General features: G+C 46.2%; 1 protein-coding gene across 10 annotated transcripts in view; it reads left to right on the top strand.

Moving 5' to 3' along the window:
* The window catches only part of PXK (PX domain containing serine/threonine kinase like), a 50,222-nt gene that overhangs the window by 19,706 nt on the left and 2,698 nt on the right, over positions 1–27,818 (top strand). For 4 of the 10 annotated variants that reach the window (XM_075938404.2, XM_075938406.2, XM_075938411.2 and 1 more), the window contains 14 exons: positions 934–1,120; positions 3,764–3,841; positions 4,268–4,341; positions 4,777–4,851; positions 6,287–6,391; positions 6,607–6,708; positions 8,439–8,600; positions 11,001–11,118; positions 11,662–11,740; positions 14,728–14,776; positions 15,695–15,772; positions 16,926–17,012; positions 17,643–17,712; positions 18,892–18,954. In XM_075938404.2, the coding sequence (XP_075794519.1) occupies positions 934–1,120; positions 3,764–3,841; positions 4,268–4,341; positions 4,777–4,851; positions 6,287–6,391; positions 6,607–6,708; positions 8,439–8,600; positions 11,001–11,118; positions 11,662–11,740; positions 14,728–14,776; positions 15,695–15,772; positions 16,926–17,012; positions 17,643–17,712; positions 18,892–18,954 (1,327 nt within the window). Of the gene's footprint in view, positions 1–933; positions 1,121–3,763; positions 3,842–4,267; positions 4,342–4,776; positions 4,852–6,286; positions 6,392–6,606; positions 6,709–8,438; positions 8,601–11,000; positions 11,119–11,661; positions 11,741–14,727; positions 14,777–15,694; positions 15,773–16,925; positions 17,013–17,642; positions 17,713–18,891; positions 18,955–20,386; positions 20,498–23,608; positions 23,639–27,818 lie in introns of all 10 variants that reach the window. The other 6 variants (XM_075938407.2, XM_075938405.2, XR_012906414.2 and 3 more) reach the window with 5 other exon arrangements.

Genomic DNA, 27,818 nt, shown 5'->3' with positions numbered 1-27,818 from the left:
GGCAGGAGCCAGTGTGTGATTCGCATGCGAGCTGAGGCAGACCGGTGAATATACATCCTTTGGTCTGATAGAAACCTGTTTGTCAGACCTGACTTGGTTCAGACCCATAGGAGTAGATTTTGTGTGCACCTGTGTGTGCCTGCAGCCTCTGACATGAAATTTGCATGTACATTTCACAACAGTATTGATGGTCAGAGTGATCCTGGCTTTCAGAAGATCTTGCATGATATTCCTTAGGGATAAGTACTATGGCAGTAGAGTGCTAAACGCAGGCCTTCCGATGGGGGAGGGAGTAAAGGGGGCAATTGCCCTAGGGTCTGGTCATTCAAAGGGGTCCAGGGCTCCACTTGCTGCTACATTAGCTTCAGAGCGCCACACACTCCGTCTGGCTCTAAGGGCTGGGGGGGGGGGGGGGGCAGTGTGGTGTGCTCTGGTCTGCTCTAAGTCCTGGGGGGGGGGCAGTGTGGTGTGCTTTGGCCGGCTCTAAGGGCTGGGGGTGGGGCGGGCTGCTGTGCACAAGTTAAATAGGAGAGAAGAAAGTTTGTCAAGCACAGACACAAGGGTGCATTGTTGGTTTGTGTTATGGTGTGAAAATAATTTTTGTAACTGTCTCATTTGCCAATTGCTTGGGGATGGAGGGAATGCAGAGCTTTATTCTCCTATTGTTAGTATGTTTTTAAAATCTCCTGGCACTTCTGGTGGCTGTACATGTACAAATCTGCACATTCTGAGGTGAGAGTACATATCAGATGGTTTCAGTGCTTTACAAGCAGAAGTTTAATCAAAATGCCAATACGGACTTGCTGTGTATTCACTTTTATTGTTGCGTGATGCTTAGAACAGCATAGAGCTAGTGGTTTATGGCTCAGTTATTTACCTCTGTAAGACATTTGAAGAGGAAATATTTGATATTCTCTTTCCTCTCTTTTGAAGATCTCGGCTCTAAGTCTACCTCTTCCTCCCAAAAAGTTGATTGGGAATATGGATCGTGAATTCATCGCTGAAAGACAGAAGGGACTCCAGAACTATCTCAATGTCATCACTACCAATCACATACTGTCCAATTGTGAACTGGTAAAGAAATTCCTGGATCCAAACAACTATTCTGCAAACTATACTGGTAAGTGAAGGGTTGTAAAACTGCATGAATGAAGGTACTTGCCTAATCATTGCTGAGCAAAGGGTACAAGAGAAATTTCTTCCCTCTTCCAGACAGAGGACCAATCTCACTATATAAATTGTGCATTGATACCGAGCAATGCTGTGGCATAGAGGAGTGAATTGTAGGTGCCCACGTGCTGTCTGTCATGAACCAGCTCTGTGCATTGACTGTTGCTATCCAGCCAGAGTGTTTGCAGTTACCACAAAGAGTCCAGAACTGAGCTCGGGATGAGAAAATGGAACAAAGGGAGACATAAGGCTCTTCCAGGGGCAGTTTAAACTGGCGCACCTGAGCGAGGGCAGGGAGCCAAGAAACCCTGGGAACAGCTCAGCTTTGCTGAGGACTTTGTGAAACCCAGGGTGCAAATTCCTCATGGTTTCTATAGACCCCACATATTGCTGTGATAGCTCAAATTCCTGCCCACTGCCTGATGGGGCAACTGGCACTTCACACTTCATGCCCACTCTCTGTGTGACACTGAGCTGGGTGCACATCTGTAACGGAGACTGAGGTTGTGAGCTGCCCAAGGGCACGTGGGGAGCCGTTGGGTGGTGGGAATCCAGCCTTGGAGTCCTGACATCCAGCCGGGTGCTTAATTCACTGTGTCTCTTGAAGGTAGACTATCTTCCAAAAAGACACAGTGAATTAAGCACCCAAACTGGTCCCTGGAGCTCCTGCTGATGTTCTGTGGAGGACGCTTGCTAACCAAATGCTTGTGGCCTCTCTCCTTGTTTCTCACTGACATTTCAGTAAGGAAAGCTGAACATATATTAAATACCCTCAGTATTGCTGCCCCTAGTGGCTAGTAGCATTGAGCCCCCATGGCAGTGAAGTAGCTGTAATGAGGAAGGTGCTCAGGATTGCAGTGAGGAGGGGAAATGGTTTCTGACTTGGTGATTGCAGCTGGAAGGAGAGAAGACCTAGAAGCTCCTCCTCTGGACATCCCGGTGGATAAGATGTGCAGCACTGATGCAGCATGATAACCTCCTGCACCGCGGCAAAGAAGCTTTTAAACCGGGGTGGGCAGCCTGTGGCCCGTGGGCAGCCTGTGGCCCATCAGGGTTCTGTGTCTGGCCCACAGGACACTTGATTTCCTGTTGCTAATGTGCAGGGGTGCCACTCGGCTGGTTTCCAGCCACATAGCTTTTTCCTACTGGTGTTACTGAAACGACGTGTATGTGATGTGAGGTGGGTGGTGATTGCACACAACATCGACAGTGAGAGTGACTCTGCAGCCAATCAGCACGCTGCTGTGGCTCAGTTGGCACATCCTGCAAATTCTAGCCATGCAAGTGCAACTAGCAGAATTGCCCTAGCCTATCCAAAGGCGGAGACCGTCCTGGTTACGACGGTCTTGCAGCCCACCGAAATGGAAGGGCCACTCATGCAGCCCAGTCGCGTGCCTAGGTTGCCTGTTACTGTGTTAAACTGAGGCAGGCATTCTACAATTTGTTTCTGTAACACTGACAATTGGAAATCCACGGCCACTCCTCTATGCTGTGAAATGCCACCTTTTGCTTTGCTAAAAGCACAGCCTAGCAACGCAGAAACACGTTCATTTTTCATGTGTGTCCCTGCTCGGCTCTGTGAAATGGGGTCATTCCTGCTCTCTGTGCTGCAGCGGACTGCCTTTTCCTAAACCATCTCTGACATTTATGTTAAGCTGGGGAAGAGATTTAAAATACCAGTGATACATTAAATATCTGCTCCTCTCGTTAATACTGAAGAAACAGTGGTGATCCTGTAAGAAATACTCTAACATCCATATTAATTGCAAGCAAGTTCATCAAGATTACTGTTACAGCGTGTTCCAGGGGAATTAATAATAATCAAGTCACTGCCTGTGGTCTTGGCAGACCCCTTGAGCGTGCCATTACTTCAATTTACTGTTGTACCAATTAACAATGACTGTTGAACCATCTTCCCTGTCTCCAAATGCCGGCTGATTCACCTCTTAAATCACCTTGTGGTCGCCTCTCAGAGCTGCCTTTCCAGCTGTGGGGGAGAGCGGTTTGTCTCCGGCCATCTGGAATGGGTTCATTATTTCAGAATCGTATGCAGGCTGCTGGCGGCCAAGTGTCTGCAGGGACATGCCTTGGCACTAGCCAGCCCTTGTTACCCTGAAGGGGCCGAGCAGCAAAGAGTAGAATAAGCATAGGAATAGTCTGTGCATAGTCATTGCAGGATAAAATGTAACTGACGGTTTGAAAATCTGGCATTAAGGATGAATAACAGTGTCCTGATGCATTGTGGGGCAGACCAGACGTGGGGAAATCCAAACCATGAGCTTTGGATCTGGATCAGAACAGTCTCTAGGGATGTCTTGGATACTGTGACTTAGGTTTGCTTCTAGTTCAGAAGAAAGGCAGACTTCGTGAGCTAACGGTCCCTAAGCCAGCTGATGTACGCTTGCTTGGAAGATCTCGCCTACTACAGGTTAAAAATCCAAACACTTTTCAGCCGTGTTTTTGGTTTTTTTTTCCTTTTAAATTTTGCTACTTTGGTGTGTATGAAGCAAAGCCAAATCCTTGCAGCCTGCTTCTGACTCTGAATGTTCAGTAACGTGTGTATAATTAACAATGTTTAAAAATCTCATTGCAGAAATCGCCTTACAGCATGTTTCAATGTTTTTCCGCTCAGAACCAAAGTGGGAGGTGGTGGAGCCACTAAAAGACATTGGTAAGAAACTGGTAGTTTGGAACCTAGGTCCAGGAAACACATGTTAATGTTCCTCAGAGGAAATATATTTATCAGTTCTCTCTTCTTAAATGTCTCTTTATGAAGGAGATGTAATTAAAATGGAGAATTATGGTGCCTGTTGGAGCCAAGTTAGAGAAGGACTGTCATTAGGTATATGGGACTGAATCTGATAAAGGATTTGGAGTCTTACTGCTGATACTAGCCATTGGAACCTTAAGTTATTTATGTATCTTTCCACCTTGACATGCCGCTATATATGTTGGTATATTGCCTCACTGAGAAAGAGAGGGCTTTGTAAATGTAGAAGAGTTTTCTTACTGGAGAAGCATAATAGAGTGAGCACAAAAACCCTACTATGATTCAGTAGCTTTTCAAAAACAAAAATGAAACTTTTTTTCTTAACAGGTTGGCGAATCCGTAAGAAGTATTTCTTAATAAAGAGTAAGAATCAACCAAAGGAGCGACTAATGTTAAGCTGGGTATGTTTGGATCTCAAATTTCATCCTACTTCTGGATCTTCAAGATTGTTATACGTGAATTTGGCAAACCTCTATGTGGCAGGCTGCCTTTGTCCCCAACAAAAGTACTCCATGTTTTAACTTCATCCTCAAGATCTTCTTTTAGTGACGCCTACCTGCAGAGTGTGTGATCACATGCTGCCTGTGAATAACAAGCGTGCAAACGTGGGCGCTTGGCATTCAGCTCTAAGTGGCACTATTTAGCTTCCGGATATTTTTCTTTTCAGAATGTACAAAGCATTTCCTTTCAATGGCACTTTCCCGCCGTCCTTCTTTAGAGGGAAACTTCGCAGAAGCAGTTGCCTCAGTAACTTGTAGAAAACGAAATACAAATCGTTCAGCCTTTTTCTCTATATATTGTACAGCTGATGCCTTGCCATTTGTGTTCATTTCTAGGCTGACTGTGGCCCCGATAAATACTTGTCTGACAGAGACTTCCAGTGTGCTGTGAAACTTCTTCCTTCTTTTTCTGTGAGTGTTACCTTGATGACTCTTAAACTGAGCCAACCCCAAACTAACCCTTAGGTGGACTAACCCTGAAAAAAGCATCTGCAGTCTGGTCTACAAGTATTGTGTACCTATAAAGCCGCTTTCGTTTGAAGAGCTCATAGGCTTGGCAAACAGTAGATAAGCCTCTTACAACCTGACAAGGTAATATGTGATCGCCCTGAGACAGTAATGCCAGTAATGTCCGACATGGCAGCTGTGCTTTTTCTCTTCCTATCTTTCCATAGTACTGGGAGTTAGCGTCAGCTTTGACCGTCGATGTCCAAGATTTACAAGCTGTGGGAGCAGTAGAGTTAGTTGCTTAATAACTCATCAGAGGTGTCCTGACTGAGGATGGGATGGATCTCAGTGAAGTGGGTTTGGTTCTCTGTGCTCTGTCAGTCGCCTGGCGGCAGGGGCTGCAGATACAGTGCAGGAGAGCCCTTTCAGCCCCTCTCCCAGGGAGCAGCACAACGTAGGGTTCAGTAGTAGTAACTAGTCTGAATAAGGAATGGTATTTGCTGACTCCAAAGGGAGTCCTGCTAGGCTCGTCTCAGCTTTGAGACTCTTGTTTTTTTGCTGTATCACGTTGGGGCTAATTTTTGCAGCCAAACATTTTTAAACTAGGGATGGAAGCGACTAGTCAACTACTCCCTCCTTCCCTTGCTGCCTGTATCGGAAGCTTGTCCAAGTCTCCATCAATAAAAGATATTCCCTCCCCAGCCTTGCTTGTCTCGTACCTTGCGCCTGACACCACCACAGCAACATGTTCCTGCAGCATCCTCCCACTAAATGCACGTCAAATCTGAGTGCTAGCAGGGCTGGTCCTCGAATCTTTTTAATCAACACGTTAGTGACCCCGACTGCAGTGTCTGGGATCAGGAGGAAGAGCGCAGGCAGTGAGGTTTGCAACTGCCTCACTTTCCCCCGCAGCCACCAAATTCCCCCACACCCTGTGCTTGGTACCGCCAGTCCAAGTGCATCTGTTTGATCATGGGTGGGCAGGGCACCCCCAGTAGTGGGCAGGGTCAGAGCGAGCCCCTCCAGCCCTGGGGCGGCGGCAGCAGCACAAAATGTGCTCTTGCAGTCAGTCAAACTTGCATTCCTGCGCACATCCCTGTGTGCGGGCTGCTCCTTCAGGGCCTGATCCAGCTGTTGTTGAAACTGGTAGAGCGATGCCTGTCTGCTTCAGTGGAAGTTGGATAAAGTCCTTGCTCTGATGGCCCTTCGTTAAGAGCAAAATCATGGCCTTTTAAGCAGATGTGACTATGGAATCTGGTTTGTCATTGTGTTAAACAAAGAATTCACATGCACGATGTTACTTCAGGGTGTCAGTTCTACGGTGGATGAGTCTAGCCTGAATTTACTGGAATCTACATTAAAATGTATGAATCTTCCTAATAGCTTCTTCTTTTGGCAGCATCCGTACATTTGCAAAGTCACTTTTGCCACAGCCAACGAATCCTCAGCATTGGTCATTAGACCATTCAATGAGAAGGGAACACTAAAGGACCTTATCTATAAGGTACTGTAAATTTGCATTGATTTTTTAGAAGACTGCTCTGCCATGATATAACACAGGCTCTAAACACTAGAAAGTGCTTTTTGTGTGTTACAGTGGAATAAATCGAGAGCACTTAGTCGGGTTCTTTTCTTTATAATTGCTTAGTACGAATGTGGCATCTTATATGTTCATTCATAGCTGTGTACCTTTTTTTTTTTTCTTCTTCTTCTTCAAAGGCTAAACTGAAGGACCCGTTCCTAAAGAAGTACTGCAATCCCAAAAAAATTCAAGGTCTTGAACTTCAGCAAATAAAAACATTTGGGAGACAGATCCTAGAGGTACCCCCTTGTATTGTGTACAGTGCACTTGAGGAGATGATCCTTTTAGTCACATTTAGCAGCTTGAATATATCCTCCGAATGACCAGCTAAGATCTTTATAATGGAGAGACATTAGGGATGTTTCGTCCTTTTTCAGTTAGTTTATTTTGTACATGTGGCTGCACTTTGTGTGTAGCCAGGTCAGGGAATTTCCCTGGATAGCTAGTTAGGCTGCAGTCCTGCAGTTGGATCCTTGTGTGCGGATCCTTCTGCATGGAGCCCTCTTTGTGATGTAAGCGGAGCCCGGCACTGGGGATAAAAGAACTTTTTTCCTTGCTGAAAAGAACCTACATATAGACAGGAGCAGGGATACCCTAGTCAGTGCTCTTGGAAAAATCAGGTTCTGGCATTTAAAAGGGTGCCCTATCTGCAACTGGGATTTTTCCAAATTAGTAAATTTTATGGGGATGAGAGGAGAAATCAAGTTAGCAACATTGTGTTACGTTTCTCATACTCACTTCAATTTACATCATTGGACTTCCAGACAAAATGTTAAAGCCATATTGTAGATTTTGTTGCATCTTACCCGTCTCTTATTTTTAAGACCCACAACAGATAAATCCCTCTTATACCCCCTCCAAAAACTTTTCCGTGTGGCTTTGGTGCACATCAAACCCAGAGCAGTTTTCATGTATTGTGAGTGTTTGATCAGTAACCACTCTCAAGACCTCTTGATTAAGGTCATATTGCATGTACTGATAGTGCACTGTTAGCTTATCTCCTCTTCTGCTGTTTTCCTTACGCCAGTCGATTTTATTCCATTAGCACTTTGGTGAGAAATCCTAAATCTTGGCGCTAGTGTTAGGCGCCTCGGGGTTAAAGCGAGGCAGAGGCAAACTTCTACCAGCTGGGTTTCTATGTGGCTATATAGGGTATGGAAGATGTGCGTTTATCATGGTTTTCCTCCCCGGCCATCCCCATTCATCAGATGTCTGCATGCGGGGTTGAGATTTTTAGAGAAAGTAGAAACAGACGTTTCATTTCACTAGTCCTCTCTCAGCCAGAAAACCCTGATGTCCTGCCCCGTCTATCCCACTGGTTCTAGCATGGTGATGTGAAGCAGAGACTTCTGGGAGTTTTCAGAAGCCTTTTGGGGGGCCGGGTGGATTTGTGGGAGCAGAGGTGAAACTCCCATAAGTCTCTGGAGAAGGGCAGTACAAGGTGCATCTCTCTGGGTTGTCCCTTTTGGGGGTTCAGATTCCAGCTACTTACATGACATGTTAAAAGAATCCAAATGGAGCAGATTCTGGTTGAGGAGGCTTTAGGAGACGGTTGTTAGAGAGGCATGTGAGAGCATGGTCCGTGGTGTCCAACACGTTAGCCACGTGTGGCTGTTTGACCAGTTGTGTGGCTAGTTCGCTATAGCAGTAGCCACTATTGTGGCTGACTGGTTGGACACCACGGCTCTAGAGCCTAATGGTCTGGGGGAAATACCACCTGCGGGCGTAGGGTGAGCGTGCTCCTACAGGTGGTGCCAGTTCAGTTTGTGAATGAAGAGCCGTAGTGCACGGCTTGACTCCAAGACAGCGGAGCTAGAAGATGGGAGCTGAATGGGGTGGAAAATGAAAGATCCAGGGTCGGATGAGCTTCTCCATCCGTTGAGCATTCTTTTCAGAACACTCTGAACGTTGTCTGACGGTCGTCCCAACAGTCATCCTTGCAGTGACCCTTTTCTCTCTCATCTTTCAGGTATTAAAATTCTTACATGAAAAAGGATTTCCTTATGGGCATCTACATTCCTCCAATGTGGTCCTGGAGGGCGATACCTGCAGGTTGCTGGATCTAGAGAATTCCTTGCTGGGACTCCCATCCTTTTATCGATCATATTTTTCACAGTTTCGGAAAATTAACGTAAGTCGTATAAAATCTAAAAGGAGGAATAGATATTTCATACATGACCATTGGTTCATCTTAGATTTGATAGTCAAACAACTATGGCTGACAGTAAATATTACAATAGTCTATCAGCCCTGAAAAGTGACCGTAATGCTGTTGGAGAAGGTGGGATGTGACGCCTGTAGGCTTTGCTCAAATTAGAATGAAATGGAGAGCATTTTCTCCAAGATGAATGGATTTGTCTACATCCTTCCTCTATCTGGCTCATCAGAACTCCTAGATCCACAGGCATTTGTGAGTGTGGTCCAGATTATTTCTCAGCTGCGGATTTGCACATCACAGTACACTCAGTGTCTGTAGAGACGCTAGATCTGACTTTCCCTCTGTTGGGAAATCTGTCCTGGTGTAGAACGTGCAGGCTGTTCAGCAATATGTCGCCTGGCCCTCAAGTACTCTTTGTAATAAATTACATAAGGTGTCATGGGACAGCTTCTGACCTTGTTCAAGAATCGTACTGGGTTGCCAAAGAAACTGTCAAAAGTTCATGCTTATATGAACTATCATCAAAACGTATGAACGTCTCAGCCAATAAGTGCAGCCACATCTGTGTGTCTGCTACTAAACATAAATCTAAAATCCAGGGAACATCCTCTGATAACACTCAAAGTGCTAACTTGAACCCAATGCACTAAACTCTCCTGTATTTTGTACTAATAATTCTTTGGATTCTTTCCTTTTTATCTACTTCGTGGCTGGTTGGAAATCAGTGGTGCTCTAGGCATGTATATTGCTGTTAATAAATTATATATGGTATATTAAACCTTGGTGTTTGCTGTTAAATAATATTAGAAAAAATATGCTGGTTCAAGATCTCCTCTCAGCATTATGGCTTTAGGAAAGGCTATATTTATTTTGTAGGAATAACGACTGTGTGAACCTAAAAGTTATGTCAATTGCTAATCTGTATTTGTCACGGCTCCTCCATGCTTTATGAAAATTGGCTTTGAATATGCCTAAGTTTATGCAAAACAGATCATATAATCTAGCATTCAGGAGATCACAGGTTCTTGAATGTGTCCTAATCTATTTGTGCATGTATCTTTCTTGTATGTGAAGTTAGAAATATTAAGTGGGAGCCTGTTTTACTAGTCTAGATATTCTAGTAAAAGCCATTCGTGATACTTTAGGAGCTCTCTGGCTGGGTGATCAAGCGAACAACCTGTGAATGGTTTTGTTTTTCCAATAAGCCCAAATAGTGGTTGGTCCTACAGAGTCATGTGACCATGACACCTGATGCTGGAATCCATTCTGGATCTGGTACTTTTCCATTCAAGGTGAGAGAAATTTGACCTGAGAGCAAAGAATGCTCCACTGGGCAAAAGGAATATAAAGGTGGGGACCAAACAATAGGGGTTGCCACATGCCAGGAGATGCGCCTTCCCAAATTAACCATTTAACATGCCTTCTGGAATCATCTAAGACTTAACAGGGGGAAGGATTGGGCTAAAGCTAGGGGGCTGCTTAGCTTGTGGAAAAAGGTTTAGAACAACTGTTGAGGGTAAGGTTTTATATGTAACAATTTCCTTTGTATGTTAGGATTAGCTGGGGTGTGGTGTGTGTTTTTGGTTGAGTAATTTACTTTGTTTTCACTTGCAGTCGCTGCTTCTACCGAATACTTTCTAATATTATCAGTATTAATATTATCACGATGCCCAGGATAGATAATTGTTACTGGGGCAGGGGGAGCAAGCGCTGTGCATATCTCTCTTCGATAAAGGGCTTACCTTCCGAGCTTCCTCTGTGAAATTTTTATACAGAGCAAGACAGTTTTGTTGGGGTTTGGTCCCTTTTGGGGTTGGGTTCTTGGGTGCTGTCAACAGCCCTATAGCTGTGCCCTCCCAGAGCTGAGCTGATTCAGGGCTGTTACCCCAACTCTTTGCCTTGGCTGGGGGAGGGCAGAGCTTCTGTTCCCAGCAGTACAGGATGGTGGGGAACCCCAGAGGGCAGGAAGCAGGCAACAGTGGTGGATCAGTACACTGGGGTGCCAGCCCACGGGGACCTCTGTGATCTAACCCCTCACAGTGTTGTCACCTGCAACTGAAAATGCCAGCGGGATCACTTGGAAAGGGGTCATTGATTAGAGGAGCGATTTGGGCTGGGTGCGGTTTGTAGACCGAGTAAGATTGCTCTTCCCTTCCAAACTTAGCACGGGTGGAGTGGGAGCAGAGGAGGCTCATGTTTATCAGTGGGGAACTCCGGCACAGAGACACTCCGTGATTTGGTCCGTCTCACAGGGAACCCGCATCCCAGTCCTGATCCCTCCCCACAAGCCGGTCCTCCTTTGCCCCTCTCCCCTATGGAAACCGACATGTGCCAAGTGGTTTGATTGGACAAGCTGGGCTTTTGTCTTCCTAGACTCTAGAAGGGGTTGACGTACATTGCTTTGGCCACTTACTGTATGAAATGACGTATGGGAGACCGCCAGATTCAGTCCCGGTGGACAGCTTCCCTCCTGCTCCGTCGGCATCAGTCGGTCAGTATACTCTTGGGCACGAGTCTCGGGGTAGTCATAGTCTCTATCCGCAAAAACGACGAGTCCAGTGGCACAGGACTCCTCGGTGTTATACAATTGGGGAGGCTTTAGCGCCTGTTTAAAGTAACTTCAGTCATCTGCCTCTTTCAACCCAGGACATCTTGGAATACACTAGAAACCTGCTTAAAATGTCCTGTGGCTTTAGAAGGAGAGTTCTGAGAATACATCATTTACTAAGTCGACTACAATAGAAATGTACCACCCCGGTATTCTCTTTCCCTAAAGAAATCTATACGGCCCCTAGATGCACTGGCTGGCTTTGCCGTTCTTTCTTTACTACTCAGTTTCTGATTATCTGGTAAAAGTGTTATCTCCTGCTCTTGAACTGTGTGCGCGTGCACGCATTGTTCTAGTTGAAAGGCTCGATGGGGAGTGTTACGCAACTGTGCCTAATCTTTATCCCAACACAAGGAAAGCAGAGTTAGCAAATGTGTTCCTGCAGTATAAAAATCTCTTTTTCTCTCCCCCCTCCCTATTTTAAAGTGTCTGTACTGGAATCCGTGCTCTCCTGCGAAGCCATAAAGAATGGCATGCCAGCTGTCTCCAAGCTTTTACAGATGCCGTAAGTCCTTGTTGCTTCATTCTCTGTAGACTTTATACTATCGTTAATATGAGCAAAGCTGTCTCTGCTCTCATCGTTCAGACTAAAGATTTTTTTGGGAGAGGGGGGAGAATAATGTCTCAGACATTTTCCTTCAATTATTCTGACCCTAGCTGCAGTGTAGCATACGGTGCATTCACACACCCAGGTGGTGGTACTATTTCATATGAGGGACTTCTAATTTTCAGTTGTAATCAATATACACCTGCAAAACCCCTCCCCATTCATTAAAGAGGGGGGGAGGTGTTTATCAAAACAACCCCCCTGGAAATGGTTATTTCTAGCTAAGGGTTTGTTTATATGGAGCAATAACGTGGAGTATGGGGGTGAAATTGCTCAAGTGCACTTACGTTCTGCGTGTAAATTGGCCCATGTAGATTCGGGGTGGGCAGTACTTTTTGATGGGGGGAGGGACACTCCATAAATTTGATAAGTGGTCACAGGCTGCACTCTTCCATGATATTGAGGAGTTGTGGGGTCTGGGCTGGAAGCTGGGTTCAGGGTAAGGGATTGGGGTGCAGGAGAGATGTGGGGTCTGAGAAGGAGTTTGGGTGCAGGAGACCAGGAATGCAGGGTCTGGGAGGGGGGTTGTGAAGTGGGGGAGGGGTGCAGGAGCGGATATGAGGGTTTGGGTTGTGACCAGTGCAGGGTCTGGGAGGGGGTTTTAGGTGCAGGAGTGGGGGGGCAGAGGGTTGGGGAAGGGAGGGGCTGGAATGCCAGAGGCAGGCTCTGGCCAAGTGGTGCTCACCTGGGCCAGAGGAAGAAATTGGCCAATGGGCGCTTGAGATTGCGCTGCAGGCGGTGGCTGCATGCAAAGCCTCTTCCTCTCTCCCCCTCCACCCCGTCACAGGTGGTGCTCAGAGAAGCACATGGCCCCTGAGCCGGCCCCTGAGCCAGCTGCTGTGAGCCACATGCAGGGATGGGCAGGCAGGGAGTTCCTGCAGGCCAGATCCAACAGCTTGGTGGGCTGAATCAGGCCTGCGGGCCATATTTTGCCCACCCTGGTGCAGCATGGTGCTGTTTAAGAGAATACTGTATTAAAGTATGGTCGGGAACATTACCGTTTCCCCAAACACGGAAATAATGAACTCCAACACATGTAAGCCCGATTTCTGTGGCTTCTTGCTGTGCTGGTTTAAATAGTGGATAGCCGCTCTCCGTTACGAACGCACGTGCTAGCACTTGGAGGGATGATGATAAAACAGCTAAGATGCTGTGCGGTAGGGGTCACTGTTCTTTCCAGATGTGACCCTGACTAGCTCAGATGGGAAGTGAGCCTGCAGTGTGATTAGCTCAACATTAATGTTCAAAACAGGGAGTGGGCAGAAGTGTTAAGCTCGGCCTTTTAGAGTTGTGGACCAATTTCTCGGTGTTTGGTTTACCACACGTTTGGGGGCATAATGCGGAGTTCTGGATCCTCTGGTGGGAAAGGGTCAGTGCAGTTGTGTATCATTTCTCTTTGAGGGGGAGAGAGGAAATGAACAGAAATCTGACAGCAGGGAAGTGATATTGGTATAAGAATTTACAATGGTCACGAGTTAGAGAAGAGAATCTATATCCAGCCCGATCTGACGTGTGCCATACCAGACTTCATTCCCTTTGCACTCGGCACATATAGATTGGGAAGCTGGATTCACATACATGCCAATACAATAAAAGTAACCCTTTCTCTCCTCGTGGATAATAATGTTCTGTAGAAAGAATCTGTGTTTTGCATGGGCACATAATTACAAAAGAGAGAAAGGCGGGCTGGGGAATCTATGAGCTAGTTTTTGAAGGGACTCTGACAACTTTATCACATGTCTTTCTGAATTCTCTACCTACTATTGTTCCTAAATGGCTGGATCTGGGATGTTGGATAAATTCATCACATTTATAAACATGTGGTGATCTGCAGTTGTGTCAAAACTCTAAACTGTTGGTCACAGTGGATTTAACGCTGACCCTTCACTGGACAGCCTTCTAGTGTTTGTTCCAGAGGTGCGTCTACATAGCAGGGCTTAACTCGAAATAAGCTACGCAAATTGAGCCACGTCAATTGCGAAGTTTATTTCAGAATAGCTTATTTTGAAATTGAGAGCATCTACACAGCACTCTTCCTCCGACTTCCCTTACTCCTCATACAATGAGGGTTACAGGAGTCGGAGTAAGAAGTCCTCCAGCTTGACAGTATTTCAACATTATTTCAAAATAACCGCCTGCTGTGTAGACGGGACTAAGTTATTTCAAAATAACACTAGTTATTTTGAAATAATGCTGCTGTATAGCTGTACCCTAAAGGAATTAGAACATAGCTGGAAATCTTACAGTATTTCTGTTTTCAGACTAACCTTGCCCTCTAGTGTACTTCCCCTGTGCTCTGAAAAGGCAGGATTGAATGAAATGTTTTTCTTTGTTCAGTTACTTTAACTGCAGTAGTTATAATCCGGGTACACAGAAATGTGAAACTTTACACAGATGTCTTCCGTGCTCTTCATGTTTTGACTACTAATATAGACTGACTGTGCAAACAGAGTTTCTCTTCAGAAAGAGGAGTGACGTTTAGATGCAATGTACAGAAAATCCCAAACCTGACCCTTCCCTGTAGTCCTGCTGCCATTTGAAGTAAAGGGAAAGTTGGCTTTGGGGTGTTCTATGCAGCCTAACTCGGACTACCTTGTTTCAGTTCTTCTCATGGCCTCTCCTAGAGCTGTTAGCTTGTCTGGCTGCATTCCATGTCAGAGGGGGCTGCGTTTCGGGGAGGGCTCTCCATGTGCATTGTGACCCTTTGGGTGAAAAGCACCATGTATGTGCCAGTGCAAAGAGAAGTGGGTCCAATAAAAGATATTCCCTCACTTAGTGCAAAGAATAAGCAGCAGTGGAGGAGAGGTGGTTGTGCTGCGTTCTCTCCTTGACCCTTGCTGTCCCTTGGAAATAACATCCGGACCTCAACTTTTCTTTCCTTTCAGATTGTTCAGTGACGTTCTGCTAACGAATTCGGAGAAACCACAGTTTAAGGTAAAGTGAACAACGCTCACGTATCCCGACGTGCTTCTGGCTCTGAGCCTGGGCACGATCCAGCCGAAATGGGGGGTAGGGTAAATGAGGGGTGGGGAAGAAGACAATGGCTTAGTTCCAGGCTGCAAATTCACCAGTGCTGCTGCTGCTTTCAGCAGCACTTCACAGGGGCGCTTGTGTGTTCGATTCCTCATTGAAACATCTGAGGGAGAACGTTTAAAATAAATCTCATTACGTGTTGCTTCAGTGTGATGTCAGTGGCTGTCCCTTGCTAGGACACTGACACAAGCGAAGCAAACTAAGGGATTGGGCATGGTGGGGGAGGCTCCTGTGCACCGAATGCTGCTGCTGCATCAAACTGTCCCTCAAAGGTGAGTTGCTTGGACATGAGGAGTAACCGCCTGACTTTCTTTGGTGGTTCTTGGTTGCCAGAGGAGTAAACGTGAACATACAGTTCTGTAGGAGAATCAGGACAAATGCCTGTTTGGAAGAGATTGTAACATGATGCAGGTCCTGTGCTATGTCTGTTCTTCAGTTACTTGCCATGTGGGTTGTGACAGCAATGGCAAGAACAGACTCCTGCAGGACTGAATCTGAGTCGTCTTGCCACTGAATGGAACCTGCCCAAACCATCCATGGGTCCACGGCCCAGCCTGCAACACCTTACGTCTGAACCGCTGCTAGATAAACGCTCTTTTTCACTCCTCTGTCCTGCGTGATGCCCTTTTCCTGTTGCTGAAGCTGGCAGCCAGGTTTGGAGGGGAACAGTGCTTGCAGAAATCCCACATGGTCTAGGTGGACACAGTGTGAGAACCTGGGTCCATATCCTAGATCCAGAAGCGGGTGTTTAGCAGTGAAGCTGGGTATTAATTCTGCTTTGCACGTGCCATACCATGATTCTTCTCTTTCCTTTACCAGATTCCCACTAAGTTAAAAGAGGCATTGAAAACTTCCAAGGAAGGCATAGAAAAGAGACTAACTGAAGAACAGAAATTGGTAATTTCTGCATTTCTTTATGGTTTCCCCACAGTCATTTTCCTGATCTTAAAAGCCAAAGATTTTATGCCAAATGGTGAACTGCTAAAGATTTTCCATCCATAAGATTTATTAAACCTGCTGAGATGCGGCGTGCTTGCGAGGCTATTGCAATAGATGTAAGAAACCATTTTAGAACAGACTCGTTTAAACTGAATTTGATAGAGATATCTTAAAGGTGTGCTGTACAATACAAGCTACAGAATGAAAGTATTAGAATTGAGAACAAAATAGCTCTTGTTTTCTATTCTAGTACCTTTCTCATATTTAAAAGCTACAAACGCTAAAATGGCTGATTGACAGCATGACGCCAAACTTCCTGGCTCCTGACATTCTCACATGATAGACACACAAGTGATAGATTTTTGTGCACTGTATTGGCTTTTGCATGTGCAGATAAATACATGAAAATCTGTAGGACGGTTTGGGAAGCTGGCTCTGTGTTTTCACCTTGGCTTTAATTTTACATGTAAGTAATAGGTGCCCATAATGGACCATGTTATGTTGGATGTTTGAATATTAGTTTTGTAATCTTCAGAGGGCTGTTGAAATGTATAGAAAAGCTTGAGTCAGAAAATCCAGATCTAAAATTTCCCAAAGTTTGGGGTGTCTGAATTAGTTTTTGTCCTCAGTCTGTTCTAGGGAAGGATCCAAGCTTTCTCAAATTCCGGGAGTGGTTTTTGTCTTAGATTTTGTTCCAGGCTCATTTCTAGCTGAGGAAGAGGTCAGTCTGAGATGTATGGAGCCTGAATGCTTTTTAGAGAAAGACTATCCAGTCTGTGTTGGACAATAGTATTGTTGGGACACCTTTGTCATTGTAGACAACTTGATACCTTCTCCCTTCCCTAGTAAATGAGCCAAGGCCTGAATGTGGGCCTGATTGAATGCATGGACCTGCTATTGTCACTTATTGTGGCACTTGCATTAAACATGCTGTCAGAAATTAGAAATCTAATTTTATTTGAACTCTGGTCTCCAGGCCTCCGCCCCAAAGCAGCTACAGAGATCTCAGTTTTTCAAAATACATTCAAAGCCACATGAGTGTTTTCTCTGTGGTTGCCAGATGACTGTTTTGCACATTCACATGGGCTGTTGGCTCTCTCTTGTTCTAAAGATTCACCAGCACAGACGACTGACGAGAGCTCAATCTCACCATGGCTCTGAGGAGGAGAAAAAGAAAAGGAAGATCTTGGCTCGAAAGGTAGATGGAATTGTTGAACTCGAGTGTCTGGCATGCAGGGAAGTATGGACCTTGCAAGTGTCGAACGTGCTGAGGAAGTGAGCTAAATAAGATGTTCTGAGCTAGAACATCTGTGCTGATTTGGAGTCACGTATGTGCTCAGCTAATGCTCTGGGCAGCAATGGCATGGCTATATGAATGCCGTAAATACAGAGAACAGCCCAACCCTTGGCTTGTTCTGCCCAGGAATGGGAAGGCTTTCTCCTTAGTATCTCCTGCATCTCTAATTTGGTTTTGAGGATGTGTTTCTGGCTCTGGATAGTGATATGGTTTTACTACCACCCACAACAGTGGCGGATTCTGTAGCCCCATGGGACTGTGGCTGCAGGAGGACACTCTAGAGAAGGTGTGTCTAGAGCGCTGGGGATCCTTCATGCTGTCATGCCCCTGGGGAGCTGATGCAAATGCTCCGTGCTCGACAGTTAGTGTAATCTACTCGCCTGTGGCGCGTAGCATAGCATGCCGAACTACGCGGCTGGCGAGCCCTGCAAATGCTCGTGTCAAAGCCATCTCGGTGAGGGCCTGAGGTGAACTAATGGGAAATGCTGCTTATTTATTTCTGTCTTTCTCTCCCCTCCTTGGTTCTTAAAGAAGTCAAAGCTCTCTGCCTTCGAAAGTGGGGAAGAACACTCAGTAAAATACAGCAACTCAAACAATTCAGGTAACTAACAGCAGAGCCTTTTCAGCAGGTTTGCAGCAGTCATTTTCCCGCCCAAATCAAAGTACATACGGCTTAGAAACCTAAAATCACTTTGCATTTTCTGTTGTACACTAATATTAGACCAGCGGGTCTCAAACTTCACTGCACCCTGACCCCTTTGAGGAGACCAATTGCTGCGTGACCCCAGGAGGTGGGACCGAAGACTGAGCCCTCCTGAGCCCCACTGCCCCGGGTAGGAGGCATGTAACCTTATCCTGTGTGGTGGGGCTTGGGTGTAGGTTTCAGACTTGCTGGGGCACCAACACCAGCCTCGGTGACCCCATTAAAATGAGGTTGCAATTCACTTTGGGGTCCCAGCCCACCGTCGGAGAATTGCCAAGCATTGCGCGTTCCATTATGGTCAAACTGCGAGTTGAAAACCATAGTCACTGACCGACATAGTTGTATTAATGGGTGAGCTCCTCTTAACCTAGTGCTCTGAGCCTTGGACGGAAGCTGCAGTGTTACAAGAGCATTGATCAGTCAACCCATTGTATCTTGTGGAAACGCTGTTGTAACGTGTGTTTCTTATTAAGGCATTACTAAAGTGAAGTAAGGCGCTGTGGGGGGGAGGTTACTGCATCTGCATCCAGTCCTGAAGATGGGCTCTAGGTTTGAGCTCTCGCCTCGCTGAACTGTTCCGTAGTGCAGCCAGTTGTTTTCATGAGAGTGACTTGCAAGGGCAGAAGTGTCCATCAGAAAGGGTGTGACTGCTCCAGAAGGCAATGCATTGTGAAATCCAGTCCTCCCTCAGAGGGACTGCTAAAGCGATAGCCTCTGATTAGCAAACTCCCCCTAGAAGGCAGGTGGGGTCCGAGACTGCGGACAGTGGGTGGCACACATCCAGCAGAGCGTAAAACGTGGCCCCTGAAACCCAACGGCGTTTAGCTGAGGCAGCCTGCCTGCTGTTGAAAGGAAGCGCCCTCCTCCCCCTTGGGGAATTCTGTGAGTGCAGTTGAGATGTTAGTCGGGCTGGCCCTCACGGTGCGGCTAGCCAGTTCGGTCAGGTCGGTGGGAGTTGTGCCCTTGAGTTCGGTGGCAGCAGTCAGTAAAGCCAGACTGTTTCCAAAGGCCCCTCCCCTGTTAATTTGGTGAGCCCAGGAAGCCAAGCTGTCGTTACCGTCTCATTATTTCGTTTAGCAGGCTCTGGAGCGAGCTCCCCTCTGACATCTCCATCATCCCCCACTCCACCCTCGACAGCCGGTAAGTTAGAGCCACTGCTGTGTGGGTCTGTCTTGTCTTTTTTGTTTTTCTACGGCGGGAGATCTTTCTTCCCCTTGGGATGACAGAATTTTTGGGGACAAGAATTGACCATCAAAATCTGCAGATGACATGTATTTACTTCAGATGGCTGGCTCCTTCTGAGCATCCAAGATAGCCATGTAACGTACAGAACCTTTTTCCCGTAGTGCTCCTGAAGATTATCTCTTCATGCAGCACAGATCCTTGCATCTAAGTTTGCACTAGCCTAATCCTACCTTCATTAGTGCTTTCCAGACACCCTCTGGGCCTCGCGTTAGTTCAGAAATGCGCTTTGCTCTTTGGTCATCCAGACTGCAGGTGCTGGCATGCTCTGTTTTGAGATGCAGCAGGTTTGTATTATCTTTGTAACCCCCCCGCCCTGTGTACCTATGATATATCGCTGACATTAGAAATGTAAGTGTCGGGGTCACCAAGGAGCCGCATTATTAAAGGTGCTAATACTGTCCCTTTTCAGAAAGACACATTGATAGCAACTGCCTGTACCTATGCGGTAGAGGCTAGCTCACCTGACTTCTGATCCCAGGGACTGCTGCACTGAACTGCATTAGTCCCTACGTCTAAGTTACACTAATTGGTTAAGGAAGTGACTGTCTGTGTGGTTGGGGTGGATTGTTTGATTTATTGACCTTCTAACAGACACAGTAGTCCACTGACTTCAATAAAAAGGGTTTTTTCCCCTCTCAAGTTCAGAATAATTTTGAGAATTACGAACTCTGTCTTCTCCTCTAAGGACTCGCTCTTTTAGTTTCCCTGGATGTAGGATACTACAATATCACTATATGGTCTGTATTACAAGTAAATGTTCTCTTCCAGGTGTGCCAACTTCTGTTGTTGTGGTTTGGTTGTTTCTTTCCAAGATTTGAATGTGTGGTCTTTTTTTTTTTAAGAGGAATTAGAAAATCTGAGACAGTTCTACCTTTCCAAAATGTATCAATATTTAGAAATGTTACTTTTTGTGTGAAATGAAATTAGGGTTTGGGTTTTTCTTACTTGGATCCATGGTGCATTGTAGGTTTAAACTGGAAGATGCTACCGGCCAGTTTCAGTGTGTTGGTTAAGCTTCTGTGTCCTCTCCAGTGTGAATACCCAGTCTCATATGTAGCTTATCCTTCTAGCGTTGTGCTCCTGGCTGCTTGCTGTAGTCCAATTGCCCCTGCATGCATGCTAATCGCACAGCGCTGTGGCATGCAGGTTGTGATGATGCTTCGGGCATTCTCCATGCTGCCACCATTTCAGAATGTATCTAATGCATCCGGGATGGGATAAAAACCATTGGAGTGGGGGTTACTGAAGTGCTGAAACAAAGCATCTCTTCGGATATTCGCTATAAGAGAAAGCTTCGGGGCTTGAGTCTGATCTCTTTTTCCACCAGGAATACACCGTTTTCATTTCTGTGCACGTGCAAGCCTTTCAGTGACCTAATGAAACCAAACCCTGCTCCCTGAGTTTTGACTAAGGCCCAAAGTTTGTGGGGCACTAACAGGTGAGATGACTGGCAGAGGTGACCCCTTTTTTCTCCTCCGGATGCTGTCAGTGCACTAGTGTGGAGCTGTGGCGCTAGGATATGCCAGGAGGGAGCGAGTTGAAGAGGGAACTCCCTTCAACAGGCTCCTTGCCCTCCAAGCGTGTGTGGCTTGGGAGGGAGAGCAGGGGGGCATGTGTCACCAGTACAGAGGTTAAAGTTTTACTGTGAGGGTTAGTGGTATGCTTACCATTACCTGGCCCTTGCCGGTGAAGTTCAGCGGGCAGCCCCAGCCACGGAGAGGCCAGAGGGGTAGGCGGGGGGACCTCATAGCTGGGGCGAGACTGGTGGTGGGAGCCCCCGGCTGTGGCAGGGCTGAGCAGCAGGCCCTGAATTAAAATAGTTAACCAGCTAACTGTTCTGCCTTCCCGAATCCCTCAGCACATGGCCTGGGTGAAGGCCTGATTCAAAGCTCCCTGGGGATCTTTCCAGTGATGTCAGGGCACTTTGGATCGGGCCTTGAGAGGGAACAAAAGGAGGAGACCAGGAAACCACCAGCGCGCCCCCAACTTTCCCGAATACCATCCTCCCTTCAAAGGGGTCTTGAAGGGGTTCTTAACTATGGTGTTTGTCAGACCGCTTCTTGCTTTGCAAGGCCTGGTGAATGAAGAGCTGTACTATGGGCACAACTTCTTTTTTAGCATGTCCTTTTTGTCTCTTGAGTAACAGCTACAGTTCCACACACGTGGAGGAAACCGTCACTTTTTTTTGTACTTTAAATCTTTGTGAAAGCTGCATGAAAACCCAAACCAAAGTCACGCTGCAGCTGCCGGTCTCCTGACCTTGCCATGGAGTTGAACGTGGAATCCCTTGTGGGCAAAATTCAGAGATCTGCTTCAGGAGTGTTTTCAGAAGTTCACCTGCTCACTCAGAGTTTACTGGTGAATGAGGCTGATCTAGAAGGGGGCCTGCATTGTAGTTGCTCTCAGAGCTGGATTGCCCAGCACGTAGGTTACACTCTTCCCATTTAACATGTTTGCCTTCAAAGTTGAGAGACCTTCAGAGCCTTTGAAATGCCACGAAGCCCCATTTTTCTTTGCCCCCTCCTAAAAGGATTCAGAAGTGGCAGAGACCTGCCTTGAGTAGTAGGCTTGTGTCTCCATAGTGAACCATGTTTAGAGCCCTTCGTACGTGGTCATTGATGCGCTGTACTGAGCCCGCGGGGAGAGGTTGGTAAATGACATGAGCGTTGTGCTTGGGGACTTGGCCCCATCGTGGCTGTGAAGTGGAGGAATGAATGCCTTCTGCGGTGCCTTGCCGCTAGCGATTCGTGTGTGTGGCACTTGGCACCGCAAGACTTCGTTGTCTTCTGCATTGCCTCCCATGGGTTCCTTCAGTGGACTGGAAACCTTCGGTGTTTCAAATGGCTTTGTCTCAGCAGGGCAAAGGACCTCCCAGCGGGCTCAGGGCAGCCTCTAAACCAGGGGATTTGAATCCTTTTGGCTGTATTGCTTACTGAGGGCCTGCTCTGCAAAGTGCCATGTGCCTTCATTTCCCTTCGCTTTATTCAAGGTTCAGGCAAACAGGCCCCAGCTATGGCAGGTGAGGCTGGTCTCTTTCCAAGCTCTAATGTTGCCAGTGCTAGGCTGCTAGCAAAAATCCAATGAATAATGCAAACAAACATCCATATGCGATCTTTGGAATTTCCAAGGGGCTCCACTTGGCTGTAATTCTGACCCCTTGGCGCGCGCTTTCCAGTGCAGAACGCGAACGTCAGACTCCTGTGTGAGTAGTCAGAGTGACTTTGAAATCTGGGCGGCGGTGTATGGGTGCACATCCGTTCACGGAGCAGAAACCACACGGGGTGATTTTTATCTTTGCAAATTGCAGTGAAGCCACATACTTCAAGTGTCGCATTTGCAGTCTGTTCATAAAGCAAAATGTTCCCCAAAATGAATCCATTAAATCTGAACGTGTACAGAAATCACAGCTGGCTAACAGACATGCTAGGAACAGAGGAAGGCTAACCTTGTTTTGAATTATTCTCTCTACTAAATCTCTTTGAGGTGCACCTGATTTAGGTGGTGGCAAATGCTGATTCTAATACAGCTTCTTATTCTGCGCTTTTGGCTGGCTAGAGTGGCTGTCACTTCTCTTGCATGTTCAATATTTTTTTTTTTTGCCTACATGCAAAACAAATATTGAATAATGGGCTTTTTAGTTTTGCAGAGAAAGGTCGAACGCAATCCTGTGGCTGGCAGCTGAAAAGAAACACATTCAGAATGGAAATGAGGCGTAAACTTTTAACAGTGGGAATACATACCCATTGAACAATTTCCCAAGGGTGCTAGTGAGCATGTTAAAATCAGGATTGAAGGTTTTTCTAAAAGTTCTGCTCTAGGGATTATTTTGGGAACGTTCTCTGGCCTGTGAGATGCAGATGTCAGACCTGATGTTCACAAAGGTCCCTTCTGGCCACAGAAACTATCCAGAAGCAGGATTTGGACTTGTTTTTTTTCCTTTGTCTTTAAAACCTTCAAGGAGAAAGCTGCCCTGCTGAAGGTCACGGTGTGCTGCTGTTCTACCTTTAACAACACTGCGAGCTAACTGCTTTGCTTTAATGAAGTGTTCTTTTTCTCTGTCTGATCTGCACAGTGTAATAGTTTGGAGGTAAAAAGAAATGATTGGAATGTTTACAAAATGAGTGGGGTTTATTTCCTGTGGCTACGTCTCGTACAGCTTGATTGTTCAGTCGCTCTAAGGCAGATGTACCTTTAGTGTTACTGACAGTGCTTTCAAGAACCCCACAGCTTAAGCTCTGGCATTTTTGGATGGCTGTGTGTTTGTGTGTGAGGTTGAAAACCTAATGTTCCATCAGTCAGTAAAGGTTGTAGAACACAAAAGTGTGGTTCATTATATTACGTGCACAGTTATTTGGCTGATTTTTATATAAAGGGCACTTTAAAAACAGTTCAAAACCAATACATTCTAATTCATAGAAAACTGTCTGTGTGTAACCATTGGGTAACTTAACTAACTGAATAGCTAACAGTGTGATTGCATGACATTAGAACCAGAATAATGACTTGTCTCCCCCTTTTCTCTTCTTTCTCTTTCTGCTGTCTTCAATAGAGCTTACGTCATTTTGAACATGAATTATCGGTAAAGTAAACTAATGCTGATTTTTCTCTCTCTAAACATGCTCTGTTTCTGTATGGGAAAGCTGAACGCAGACCTTGAACTTCTCATGGTAGAAAGGAGGAAAGGAAAAGTAGATCATAAGCTGCTTCATTAATTATTTTAATTCAATATAACCTTGTTAAAAACTATCCTTACAATAATTGTTTGTTTGCATCCCGTTTTCTTAGCAAGTTTTAAACATGCATTTTTTCACAGTTGCTATTACTAGAAAACCCTGGTTGAGAGTTTTTTTTTTTGGTTCCAAGTCAGGCTCCCAACTTTACAATATCTGATACTTTCAATTCCTTGTAACACACTCTTAACAAAAATGTCACCAAGTCCTTGAGTGTTCGTTCGTATAGTCATAGGGATAACAAATGATTCATTGGCCCTGAACAGCTTCCTCCAACATATCTATGAAGCCCTGCGTGGATACCAAATTTGTATCCACATCCATATGCGCAAAACTGAGCTGCTGATCTCCACATCCATACCCGCTGATGTGGATATCCGTGGATTTGCAGGGCTCCGCATATCTTTGGGAGAGGCTTCTGCTGGCCAAGCGCTTGCATAAAGTCCCTTTCTCCCTGTAAATATTGTCAGCTGTCTCCCTGCTGGAGAGTAGCTGAGACTGCGCCAAAGGATATTGAAGTGAGCGAGGGTACGTCTGCACAGCACTGTAACGCCCAGGGCTGGCCCCTGGCAGCTGCCTCCCGCACATGGGCTGTAAAACTGTCATGGAGCTTTTTGGGCTTGGGTTGGAGCCAGGGCTCTGGGAGCCCACAATGGGGGGAGGGAGGGGAGAGGTCCCAGAGCCTGGGCGCTCTCCTGAGCCCAAACATCTGCACAGCAATTTTACAGCCCCGCCAGCCTGAATCCTCCTCCGCTGGGCGTTTGACCCTACTCCAAGGGCGTTTCCACGGCAATGTTCACTAGCGACCGTAGAACTCGAGTTAGCAGACCCTGGTTTGTTAAACCTAGGCTTTGAGCTCCGCCCTCATTTGTGGGTTAGAAATCATTGAACCCTGGATCGCAACCTGCAGCGCTGGCATCTACGCGGTACGATGGGGGCCAAAACCCAACCACGCTTCGCCCAGAATTCTCTGCACCCTCCCCAGAAGTGGCCACCCCTGCCCTTACATGCGGTACAGCCAGGGGGAGCTGTCAATCAAACACGACAGGGAAGGGGACGAAGGAAGTTGGCCCGTGGGATGGAGGGCTCCCAGAGCATGAGGGAAGTGGGGCTACACTGCCCAGCAAGAGGGCATGGACCTGCCCCCCTTGGGGGTAGAGGGACCCAAGTTCAGCCCAGTTTGTAGAGAGATGGAAGGGGATTGGTTGTGAGCCCTGGGCTTACGCTGCCATAGCCACAAGGGCTCCCTTCTCGGAATTCCCCGGGGCCTGGGAGGGCGAACAGACGTGCTGATTGAAATCAAAGAACTGGTAAATGTTATAAATCAGAGGCCAGGTCGTACGAACCCTTTAGAGATTAAACTCCCCTTTAATCAGCTAACTGGTTATACGTTATGTTTAACTGGTTAACTGCTCAAATGCGGGAGAATGGGGGACCTGGCTGGGGGCGGGGCACCAGTTAACGGTAACTAGTTAGCCATTCTCCTAGAACCCTTAGGCTACAGCTACACTGTAGCCTTCTTCTGGAAAAGCTTATGCAAATGAAGCACAGCGTGGAATATTGCCGTGCTTCATTTGCGTAATTAGCAGCTGCTTTTGCACAAAAATCTCCTCTTGCGCAAGAGCCATTCTTCCTGACAGCTGTCAGGAAAGGCCCTTCTGCAAGGGTATGACAGAATGGGCCCCCAATAACCTACAAATATCATATTTGTAGGGAGCTCTCCTGCCTGCCTTAAACACGGTTTCAATAGCTGCATCTGTGCTGAGGCTAAATTCAGATTTAAACTGTCAGATGAATGGAAATGGCTTCTCCTTACTGCTCACTGGTGCTGGCAGTTCTCTTTCCAGTTCAGTGGTTACATAGCATGCCGCTCTCAAGGCTTTTTAAAAGATTACCAGAAGTAAACTGCCCTCCCCTTCTCCACAGAAGTAACCAACCTAAAAACTAGACCGCATTAGAGCCCTAGACTGATAGCGATCCATCGTTAGGTGCATGACAACCTTTTATTCTTCTGTTACTATTATAATTGTTCTTTACAGAAGTCCAGCCAGTGTTCGTAATCATTCACTGTCGGCATTGGACAACTCCTCGTTTTAGCCTCTTTAACCTGTTGCCTTCTCTGTTCTTTTTGTTGTTTGGATTCATTTTTCCGTCTCATTCTGCCTGTCTGCTTTGTGTGGCTCATGCAATCTCATGCTTTACCCAGATGCCCTTGACTCTTGTGTGACACATCCTGGTAATGGCTAATTCACGTGATCGTAAGCTAAACAGTAAAACAAGGGACCATTTCATTTCCTCTGTTCTACTCTGACCATCCTGCCTGAGCCTGTAGCGTAGATCACCATTTGTTCTTCCTTCTGCCGTGAATGTCAAGTATCACATCACTATCTAGTATTTTCCCACACTGGGCTGATCATAAGTGAGCTCGTTAGTCAGGGGCTCTAATGCTGGGATAACTTCCCAGTAAATTGTATTAATAAACTGATTTTCAGATCAAGTTGTCTGCTGGTGTAAGGGCAAATCAGGTAGGTCAGTGAACAGCACGGATGAAAACAAACCCTCTGCAACAGAGAGAGGGTCCTGCGTTGTCCCTATGGGGGGAGTCTTTTCAGCCCAGCCATTTCTGCTGGAGAGGGGGAGAGTAAAACGGACTTGAAACAGCCACGTATGTCCATGGCAACAGGCAGCTGTTGGTCCATCAGAGGACTGTCTCCCTCTCCGTCCATTGCAGGAGGTGCTGGCTTGTGAGGGAGGTAAACGCCTGACCATGTGAAGCAGAGGAACCATGGAATGCAGTTAGTCCCTGGCCAACTGTTGATTTTCATTAGTCTGAGACAAAGCAGGGGCAAGGAAGACTGGGACAAATAGAGAAGAGATTGGCTGCTTCACCGGCTTTCTATGGGCAGTGGCTGAGCACTGAGTAACTTTTGAATGTCGTTCTGTCTCATTTAATTTCTTGTGTTCATTGAAAGTGTTGAGATAATGGCCATACGGCAGCAAGTAGTTCTGCATTGATAACTCTTGCTTCCCTTCATCTCCTGTCCCTTCCTGTCATTGTCAAACAGCAGCCGTGTTACCTCTGCGTTCCCCACGTACGCTAAGCCTGGCCTGATGAGGTGCAATGCTCTGTATTTCAAAATCCCCTTTCCAGTGTGGCAGTTGAGTAGCTCACATTGCCAAATCGTAGCTGGGCGGAAGGTGTAGCCAAACCTCCTCCATCTGTGTACTGGGAATAGTCCTCCTCTTACCGGACAGCAGGGGCACACTATATAAATAGGCTTGGCAGAATTTGATCTGTGTGCTTGTAAAAGGTCAACTGATGTTTATTGTAAGCATTTTTTAAATTCTTGGAGTTAAATTTTTAGTTGTGCAAATATAGGTTTTAAGCACTTTTTAAAAATTTATTTTTTGGTGGCAGGCATATATGGGGTGTCAGCCAATAGGGGAGGTCAGATAATTAAGTAGATATTAACGTTCAAAAGTTAAACTGCTGAAACATAACTTGTCAATATCACGTGTCAAAATATAAACATCTTAAACCAGTCAGTTCTCAGGCAGTTTTTCTTTGCCTATCTGCAAATTTTGATTGTCCATGTACAGTCAAACTGACCTTTACCGAGATTTGCCGATTTAAAAGTAGAATCATTCCAAGCTTAACTAAATTCCATAGTTCTGACTTTACATGGTCATGCAATGCGGAGTTGGAAGGGGGCAGATTTGAAACTCCCTGGCTCTTACGTTGTGGCGTAAAGTTTACACCCTGAGTTACAGACCCTAATGGGTCTGTGTGACCTAGAACACAGAATGTAGCAAAACAAGTAAGATTTCTCAGTGCTAAAGATGCCACTGGCCTGTGATTTGTGGTCAAGGCCCTCAGAAGGACTTGTGATGCAGTGTAACTGATAAGGATTTTGCTTTACAATAGTTTTTATAGGAATGTGCCTTTTTGTACTTGTCTTAAAAATGCTAAGTGTTATAAGATGACCCATTCTTCTATCTGTAGCTAATCTAAAAACAACTCATGGGCTA

Source organism: Pelodiscus sinensis, chromosome 11 (genome assembly GCF_052426305.1).
Source record: "Pelodiscus sinensis isolate ZL-2025 chromosome 11, ASM5242630v1, whole genome shotgun sequence".
Lineage (NCBI taxonomy): Eukaryota > Metazoa > Chordata > Testudines > Trionychidae > Pelodiscus > Pelodiscus sinensis.
Note: the sequence above shows the minus strand (reverse complement) of the source record. Positions and strands in the feature narration are given on the sequence as shown.